At 34.7% G+C, this 10,417-nt stretch overlaps 1 protein-coding gene across 1 annotated transcript in view; it reads right to left on the bottom strand.

Moving 5' to 3' along the window:
• Positions 1–5,055: 5,055 nt before the first annotated feature.
• The window catches only part of TMPRSS15 (transmembrane serine protease 15), a gene marked incomplete at both ends in the record, with an annotated part of 53,053 nt that continues 47,691 nt past the window's right edge, over positions 5,056–10,417 (bottom strand). Inside the window, 2 exon segments of the mRNA XM_079539461.1 lie at positions 5,056–5,226; positions 9,550–9,689. Of these exon segments, the coding sequence (XP_079395587.1) occupies positions 5,056–5,226; positions 9,550–9,689 (311 nt within the window).

Below are 10,417 nucleotides of genomic sequence, written 5' to 3'. Positions count from 1 at the left end.
GTCAGCTAGTTGTGAGTAATGAATTGAAAATGCATTTGAAATTTTTATGAGGACATATCTACAATGTATATCAATTTTAAGATAGATTGTTTGTAGTTAAACAAAACCTTCTTGTTTTCTTTAATCTCCTATGCATTGTAACCTAGTTGATGTACTGTACATGAAACTGACAATTTTGCAGTGTAACAATTATTTATCTTTGCATAAATGTTTGATACAAAATATTTGTTTAGTATTTATTTGCACACTTATGACAGTTTTTGATCCTCAGGCACAAATTACTTTTGTATACATAAATTATGCTTGCTGGCAGATACTTCTGCCATATTGCAACATTCATCAGCTATGACAAAATTCAAGGATTCAAAAGTGGTTTAATCTTATAGTGAATCCACTTTATCAGGGAGTGACCACCATATCTTCTTGATGTATTGGTCTAAGGTCAACATCAGTCACTTGGCAAATGATAAAACAATAATGAAGTACCTTTGAATACAGTTCTTTTTACACTGGTTAAGCAAAATATTTTTAACTTTTTCTGAGAGAAAATACAAATTTCAGTAACCCAGTGGGCAAGAGTTTAAGAATAGGATTAGTTGTTTCAGTAAATCTATGTAGAGAAGACTTTAAAGATTATTTAAATATGGTTAATAGTTTTTTAGGAATAATGGATCGAAAGGAAGACAAATGGCTTTTCTTGGAAACAGCACTAAGAGATTGATCCCAGCTTTAATGAGGCTTAGCTAGAAGAGTGTTAATTATGTTAATTGGTAGATCTAGAGGTAACACAGATGCATTTAAAATCCTTTATAGAAAAATATTACTAATATCATTAATGTTCATTCTCTTTGATGCCTTAAGAGCTTTCCGTGCTATTAGGATGACATCTCAGGGTGCTAGCAAAAGCACTCCAGCTGATTTGTTGGTGACAGTCTGGTGCTGTTTAAGAAAGGCTAACGGGTTTTACTGCAGTTTGCAGCAAGAGTTCAAAAGCACAAGTTCAAGTTTGTCAGGCTTTCCATTAATAGAAATGCTGGGTGGGAGCTGGGGAAGCTGGATAGAAGTGAGAGCATATTACAGTTTGTGAAGCCTGCGCTGTGATTGCTGATATTGACTATAGCTTCTGAAATTCATGGACAAATGTATATCATTTTTTCTGAGTAAAGAAAAAAAAATAATTTAAGTTCCAAAGCACTAATACTAGTTGTGCAATGCTATCATTGCAACTCTTTTGGAGGCATCTTAAATTTGAAGTTATGCCATGTTTTTATTTCCTCTTTGAAGAAGCTGCCTCCTGTAGTTCAGGTCAAGCATTGCCATTCTTTCTTGCACTATTCTGTAGATTTTGTTTATTCACAACTTCCTTTATAATGATTAAAAATAAAGCAAAAAATACTATGGTCCTGCATGATCATCAAGACCAGGGTTGTTTTTCTTTCCATGACCTAAATGATGCTTAACTCACCTGAGGGCAAGAGCTTCATCTTCCTTGGGAATGTTTGGGGTAATCATAACTGGATCTTTATGGATTAACTCCTTCAAGAAAATAGGGGATGAAAGAGTGATGTTTAACCTAAAACTACAGAGCTGCCATCTCTTCATACTTTGTACTTCCAAATGACACTTGGCAGTCAATACTGTGATTGGTGCAGCAGAAGTGACAGGAGTCATTTCCATGCTGCAGTCAGGAGAATGCAAACACCTTCAGATGTCTTTCCAAAGGGGCAAAGGTGATTGCTGGGCATTTATCAGTGTCGGCCAATCTTAAATTGTGTGAAGGAGGAATGGAAAATGGCATGCTATGGTTTAGTTATAATGAACTTAGATTTCACATATCAATAAGAAATACTGATTATTGGACAAAATATTTCTATATCATTTCACCAGTCTAAGAAGAAGGAATCTGTTTCCTTGCTTGTATTTTGTTTGCCTAGTATTGAGTTTCTAGATACCAGGTAAAATCAAAACAGTCTTAGAGTCCTCTGTAAAAGAGAGTGCAGACAATAAACTGTGCAGTCTTACATCAGTTAGTTCCACCTTTAAGGTGGTGTTTATTTTGCATGCATAACCAATAAATCCCATATGTACACAAATTATTTCATATTTATTTCCCTAGTTTTGCATTCCAAAGGGAGATAGGTGTAATAGTAAGAGAGGAAAGGAGGAAAAAAAAAAGTGTTTCACATTTGCAGATAGAACATGTAGAACTTTATGCAAAATTCCTTTGGATTTTTGGTGGGCTTAGATAATCCAGGAAAGCAGATTTTTATGTGACATAGTACATTAGTGAAAACAGATTTGCTATTAAAAAAAACCCACAAATAACAACAAACACAAAAAAAGCTAAAAACTTTGTCCTTCATATTCATGAAGGACATTAAATCCTACAAACATTAAATTCATGCTACATTAAGTTCTACAAACTGGTGGAAGGAACAATTTCAGGTGACAGATTTCATCAACTACAGCCACTTCAAAGCAGCTTGTCAACTACAGGCAGCTATGGGTCAGCTCATGCTGACCACATTCTTGCTACTACCCTTAATCTCACAAATTGACGCAGGAGGTGTGAGGCAAGGAACTGACGAAGAAGAGTAAAGGTATAACTAGGCCTCAAATGGACATCATGACTTCAATTTGGCATTCTAAAAAACATTGTACTTCTTGCCTCCATTCCCCGTTTTCCTCAAGAAATGTAATTTTTCTTTTTTTCCATAGTGATTCTGGCCTTTTGCAAGTGAATAGCATTGCAGATAGAAAGCTCTTGTTGCTTCCTTCAGTCCTTTAATCTTTTCAGGTGCAAGTGTAAATCAGCATCAAGTTCCCATACCCTATTTTAAAATATCTCAGACCATTAACTAAAATAAAAAATTATCCATGCTGCCCAAATGTATTAACGTATTAATGGCTGATTTCAACACAGGCTAATATGGGACAGGCATGCTAAAGTAATGGATGCTGAATGAAGGCTATAATGTGCTTGGCAAAGGTTATCCTGATATAAGTTGAAATATTTATTTTTAATTATACTATCTAGTGTATGTTACATATACGCTTCTGGATAGAAGTTTACAATCGGAAATTTTTGAGTCCAGTGTGATAGTTTATTAATGTATATCTCAAAATCTATGCTTTGCATTTTGGGAAGCAAAAAATACACATAAATGAAAGGATATTACTGTATTTCTGGGAACCAGATCTTCTAGTAACTGAATCTGCTTTGATTTGGCTTTTGTATTTCATTAGCAGAATGAAATGCCATTTACAACAGTGATGTATTGTAAATATTACTGAATTCATGTCACATTTTAATTAAGTATTTTAATGTAATTGCTTCATCCACATCAATTTATACTTGATAGCAGAATGCACTTTATTTTCATTGGCTTTTTTCCAATGAAAGAGATGAATAGGAGAAAAAAGACTACTACTGAAGATAAGGTTAGCAGCTCTGAAATGTTAATCAAATAGTTTAGAAAGGAATTCAGAATAAAATGAAATATCTTTAGTTAACTTGCAACAATGGCACTGTGTAGTTTGTATGAAAGAGTCTAAGACACTTTTGTCTGCTCTCTGGCTTAATTACATCTGTCTGACTTATGGACACAGATATATTGATGGAACTGCACATTTTGGTCTGGACCTAATTCCTTGACATTTATGATGACCAAAGGACATTTTTTTCTCAGTGACCATCAACCTGTGTTTGTAAGCTTGCCTTGTATTCTGAGCACTTCATATCTGCATTTAACATTGTGAATAACAAGTATGGAAGCTCCTTACAAAAATCATACATCTATGAGTACATGTGTAGATACATATGTGCAGTAAATTAAAATGCATTTTGTGTTTTCATGTATACTGTAGAATGAAAAAGACATTAAATTACTATACAATCTATAAGCAGAAATAAAGGATATATATCATATTACACTAACATTAAAACACCATTGAATTTAAGGTATTTCAAGAAGAATTATTATAATAGAACTGCTTTTCTTTTGTTTGTTTTTACATATTTTATACCATTTGGACTTCTGTTAATGGGCATCAGGATAGAATCTATACAAAACACAAAATCATTATAGAGAAAGCATAAAATATCAAATGAACCCTAATTACATTTTATTCACCATGAATGACCGATCCTCGTTATTGTCAGTTGTTAAACCATATATATGAGGGGAAGTGTAGTATTGCATGTTTCTACAAAGGTCCATGCAAGTATATATCTGTAATTATTTGAATAATTACCAGAAGGTTTGCATGAAAGAAAAACTGAAAAGCAAACAAATTACACCAGAGATAATTTTTATGATCCATTCAGTTTGCTTGTTATAAAGCAGCATGATACATGATCAACCATTATTCGCAATCTACAAACTTCATTTTAGAGCTTTTTGTAACAGTCAAGATAGGAGAACTCTCATGAGCCCAGTTTCAGATAACATATACCTTCATTTTGATATGTGGCAATTACTGAGAAGAATTGACTGTGCATTGAAATGAAAATGCACATTGGGAAATGTGCTGTAAAATCATAAAAATAATTCACATTTATCCTGAAATTAACAATTTTTCTGACAATTTATCCCCAAATTAACAATTTAGACCATTTTTCATAAAGCATCTGTGGCTTTAAAAATCCTTCCTCCTTCCCTCTCCTTCTTCTTTCCTTCTTTCTGCCCTTTTTCTTTCCTTCCTCCTTGCCACACTTTACAAAACCCTAACTACACATTTAATACAGTGAGGTTCATATAGACTGTTTTCCCATACCATGGACTGATGGCTGATTTACCTCTTACATAAAGCAAACAGTAAACTGCTAAAACTATTAACAAAAGCATAGAATCTATCTCATTTGAAATATTCCTCTCAATTGATAAGGAAAGGAATTTTTAGTTGTCAATGTTTTCCTTTCCTAAATTTGAAACCAGACTGCAATTTGAATCATTACTTTTTTTTTAGATTCCCTAATTATGAGTATTGAATGCCAGTCTGTACTGTATTGCTCTGCAATGGCTTAATTGCAGTCTTTAACTTCTATTTCTGTTGTTAAGGAAAATCAGGGTAGTAGATGATTTTTTGGATCCAGTCCACAAACATAGTGACACGAACGTACACTCCTGGTCGTTGGGCAACTGCACACTTATAGCCAAATGATGTCACACCTACCAAAACCCATTGATTACCATCTTCAGACATCAGAGGGCCTCCTGAATCTCCCTGCAATATGAAATTTATGAAAAAAAGTTAAAAGTGTACAATTGTTAATTGTTTATGGTATTTTTTGTAATTGATCCTTAATCATAAAAATTGCATCTTATCTTTTGGACATCAGAAACATAATCAGTGTGGAATCTTCTATATAGAAAAAAATCTTGAAATAATCAACTTACTTTCTTTTTCTTTCAAGACTGCAATTTTAAGCTCCCGTCAGTCTTCTAGATACAGGACTAAGTTTCAGAGGATTATTATATGAGGAATGCTCTGAAAGTATTGCCTGCTATTTTATTATGTTGGCCCAGGTTGACATCAGAAACAGATGTGGGTGATATGTCAATAAAGGCTGAACATTTCCACCAGTATTCTGTTACATTCTGTTGCATGTGACAGATGTCAGCAGAGCATTCTGACGGAATGGTGTCTTACGTGGAAGTGTGGATGAAGCAAAGGAGTGTCATGGAGTTACTCCATGCGGAAAAAATGCCACCCACTGACATGCATTGATGATTGCTGAGCATTTATGGAGACCAAAAAGGAGTCTTAGTACAGTGAAAGCTGGACTGTATGAGCAACATTTTCCTATCAGTGACACTATCATAGCTGCTGTGAAAAAGTGGGCCACCTCTGCTGATACAAATTTTAATGAGCATGGAGTGCAGACTCTTGTTCATCACTGGCAAAAATGCAGAGCAGATGGTGGTGACTGTGTTGAAAACAGTGTTTTGTAGCTGAAAATTTGCTCTATCAAATAGTTTAATTGTGTCTATTGTATTTTCTATGAAAATATATAGGAGGCATTACTTTCAGAATGTCCTAAGTACATTTAACCCTTCATTTTCACAACTCCTGGATAAATGTGCAGCATTATTTTTTAGCTGAATCTATTTAGCTAAGAAGCAGTTCTATTTTCTGTCCCTCCAGAATTTTGACAATTTCAAATTTAGAGGAAATGATGACAAGATTGCCAGAAGAGGAGGTGAGTTTTTCTGCCACCTCCTTCTCGGTAATTTAGGAGTTACAGAATTGTTGTAGTCTGCAGGCATGTCCAACAAGCAGTCTGTGGGCTGCACATGGTCTGGCACAGCTTGTAATGTGGCAGGTTCTTCTGCCATGCCATCATGGCAGTGCTTCTGCCCTGCTGAGTGGCCCAACCCAGCCCTGGGACTGCCGATGGAGGGCCCTGGCACTGCCGATGGAGGGCACAGCGCAGTGCTGACAAATAATATGGCATTATACTTAATTAGCAAAGAGATCATGTCAGCTTTCAAAGATTAGAATTTGAAAAGACATTATGGGCAAAAATGTGCTGCCAAATTCTGTGTATATCAAGGAATGGTTCATAAAGACTCAACAGTGAAACTGAAAAAAGATCTGTCATCTCAACAACCTGAAAAAAAATACCTGAAAGCTCAAATGAATTCTGTTATAAAAGCTAGCAAATCTGATTGCAAAAAAATCAAAAGTTTTTATTGATGGTGAGTTTATTAAGCAATGTATGGAATGCATGGCTGATATAATGTGTCCTGATAAAAAAACAGATTTGTCTAAAATCAGTTTATGTCAGTTTATGTCAGTATTATCAGTTTATCAGACCATAGTCAGGCAATCTGAAGAAACATAAATATCTACTGAACAAAATTTGCTAATTTCACTTTTTTTTTTCCTTTGGCTATAGACGGAAGTAGCGCTGCTACAGATATGGCTCAACTTGCAATTTTCATTAGAGATACTGATAATAAACATGATGTCACTGAAGCAATTGCTTCTTTGGTGTCATTGAAAGACACAGCTAAATCTCTTTATTTGTGTGAAGCAGTAAAAAAACACATTAAAGCAATTTTCTTTAATTTTTGTCAACCTATCTGGTATATCTACTGATGGTGCCCCAGTAATTGTTGATAAAAAAAATAAACTTATAAAATTATTAGAAGATCATGCAGTTTCCACTGGCAACTCACTTTTGATGAAATATCACTGCATTGGACATCAAAAAATTTTATGTGTGAAAGCTTTACAAATGGACAGTCTTATGCAAATCATCATCAAAGCTGTGAATTTCATGAAGTCCAAGGGATGGAATCATTGCTAATTCTAGGAATTCCTTAGAAGTAGGGATGTTGACTTACGGGTATCACTTTTCTAAAGGAAGGTGGCTAAGTTTGGGTAAAATACTAAAAAGACTTCATGATTTTCAAAGTGAAGTCAAGTCCTTCATGGAATCAGAAGGAAGAGTTATGCCAGAACACAAAGACTAAAAATGGCTCACAGATTTAGCATTTTTGGTGGATTTTGGTGCTCATTTAAATTAGTCAAACATGTGTCTTCAAGACGTATATCAACATATCTGTGCTGCATTTCAAACCATAATAGCATTTGAAATGGAAGTTATGACAAGCTCAAATTACGGCAAATTATTTCTTGCATTTCGATACACTGGCTAAACACAGTCCTGTGAACAGTGAAAAATATGTGGATGTGCTTTCCATTTTGAGAGAGTTTTAGGAATAGGTTTCCAGATTTCCAAAAAAAATGATTTTTTTTTTTTTTTTGTATATTGTGACTCTACTTTGAGTTTACATAAGTACGTTACCTGCAAATTTTCAATGAAATATACAGAGTTACAATCAGACCTTCAACTCAAAGTGAAATGTGGTCATGTCTCTTTATCAGGCTTTTATAAGGCCCGTTTTATCCAATAAAAATAGATCTCACTTCACAGTCATGCCTTGTTCATGTCATCGCTTTTTGGCAGTAAGTACAGTTGTGAACAATTATTGTCAAGGATGAAGCACAGGAAGGGTAACATTTCGTAAAAAATCTCTGATGAGCACCTTGAGAACTCACTAGGAATGCCAGTCACTGCTCTTGAACTAGACTGATGCATTAATTTCACAAAAACAAGGGCAAACATCCTATTAGTTTTGTTTTATGTTTTTGTAGTGTATTTTAACATTTTAATAAAAAATACATTAAAAATATTTCTTGTTACTTATTTATGTTAACTTTATTATATATTTTACATGTGGCCCATTACATTCCTTTCTGCTTATTGCAGGCCAGGCAAGTCAGAAGGTTGGATACCCATGCAATAGAGTGTGGGGACCAAATTTTATTCATTCTACTGCCTGAGTAGCTATGAATGTCTTGCTTTGATGAGAAAGAAAACAATGATTATTTTTTATTGTTTGGTTTGAAGCAAGTTAATTCAATTAGCATTATTGTTGTCTTTTCATGGCCCTATGAAGAGAGTTTTAGGGGAGACTTCTGTGGGAACTCAGTCATTAAAATACTTCAGTCTATAACTCTAGGGCATCCACAAAAGTTCAAAGGCTGTGACAGCAGCCTAGAGGACAAAGTAGTATCAGGACTCGCTTGCTCCTCTTTGCTTATGGTTGAATGGTCATTGATCACAGTGCTGGTCACTTGTGCTCTGTATCAACTTATAGTGCTACAATTTTTATTTTTTTTTTTTTTCAGTTTGAGGGACGAAAAACAAAAAGAGATGAGGAATCACAGACATTGAGAAAAAGGCAAATCAAATAGGCTTGCATACATTCCTGCTTGACTAACATAGCCAAACTCACTGTGCATGATAAAGATTTAGAGTTGTGATAATAAAGTAAGAGGAGTTATGTGAGGATGCTCCTTATCAGATCTGAGGAGAACCAGTCTCCATGCCATGGACTCCACATTGCTGGAAGAAAGATTAAGTGTTGACCAACACTTAATGCTCTTAAAGAATGCTTAAAAGTGCTCTTAAAGTACTCTTAAAGAGTACTTAAAAGTGCTCTTAAAGAGAAGTGTTACATAATGAGCAGAGATAGAATGGACAGACATGAGAAACAGCCCCAGGAAGTAGCCTGTAAGATAAGTGCAGAAAGGCAGCTTCTCCAAAATACTGTGGTGTCCACTTATGAAATGTTTCTAAAGCCTACATATTCTGGGGAAATACATCATTGCTCTACCCCTTTCACCGTGAGAAGCATTTTTGAGATTTTTTTGACCTATTTGTTATGCATTTCTCTGTACCTTACTTTTTGCTAAAAGTCTTCCTCCTTCCTCAGCAGTAATTATTCAAAGCTCAGTGCATAAAACATCCAGTCCACATATTTATCTCCTTCCATTGTTGTTTGCATTAAGATCATACAAAATCGACTTTTATCTTTACAACATGTATTCTGATAAAGAGCTAAATATTGAGCATAAAAATAATATTCATAGACAGTGACCATCTGGTCTTAATGACTGGAGTATCAAAGAGCACTTTACTCCATAATTAGATGTGCTATGTGCTAGCAGTGAGAATTAGCCATTTATTCTTACCTGACAGGAATCTACACCTCCCATGTCATAGCCTGCACAGATCATATTCTCAGTAATAGTATATTCTGGCAACCATTCCTGGCATTTTTCATTTAAAATGAGAGGAACCTCTGCTTCTTGCAATATATTTGAAGTGGGACCTGATGAAAATACAGAGTACATTTACGTGCTGCATTAAATATGTATAACATGTTCAGAACAGTGATAGCTTTGTTCTTGTTCCAACATGTAGGCATGTTACTGAACAGCAGGAAGCCCTGCCAGACTACTGTATTATTCAGGTTTATGCCCCTGTAACACAATCACTGATTAAATGGTGCTCATTAACTGAATCCTGTCTTTCATTTGCGTAATGGGACTGAATTTGGTTGTAATTAAATGAAAGTTACTAAAATCAATGACTATGAACTTACTGTAGAGAGATCTAAGAGCTTATTAAAGGCTTAGAAGCTTGGATTTTCCAGTGTTTCCACGCTATTCGTTGCATATCTTTGATTGCATATATCTAGTTTTTATAAGCATTTCTATTACAAGTTCTTACTTAAAACTTTAAATACAATTCTACTCTGAAAATATGGATACAAATATGTACAAGCAACCATGAAAGTGAATTTGCATGTTTATTATTTTATAGAGACTCCAAATTTGGAGCATGTGATATAGAAACAGAATGTACATTTCACACTACACTCAGTATTCTTGGCTTCTGGGGAAAATAATTTGAACACTGTCAGAAACATGAATCTTTGTTCTTTCTGATCCCTTCATCTCCCCAGTTATCTGGAAATAAGATGTTCATATTCTGTAAATTGAGAAAAGTAGTCCTCATAACTACTAAGGAGATGCAATAAGTTCTTTTATTAATTTA

This window comes from Tetrao urogallus (genome assembly GCF_951394365.1).
Source record: "Tetrao urogallus genome assembly, chromosome: 1".
Classification (NCBI taxonomy): Eukaryota; Metazoa; Chordata; class Aves; order Galliformes; family Phasianidae; genus Tetrao; species Tetrao urogallus.
This window is presented reverse-complemented; position numbering and strand designations above follow the sequence as displayed.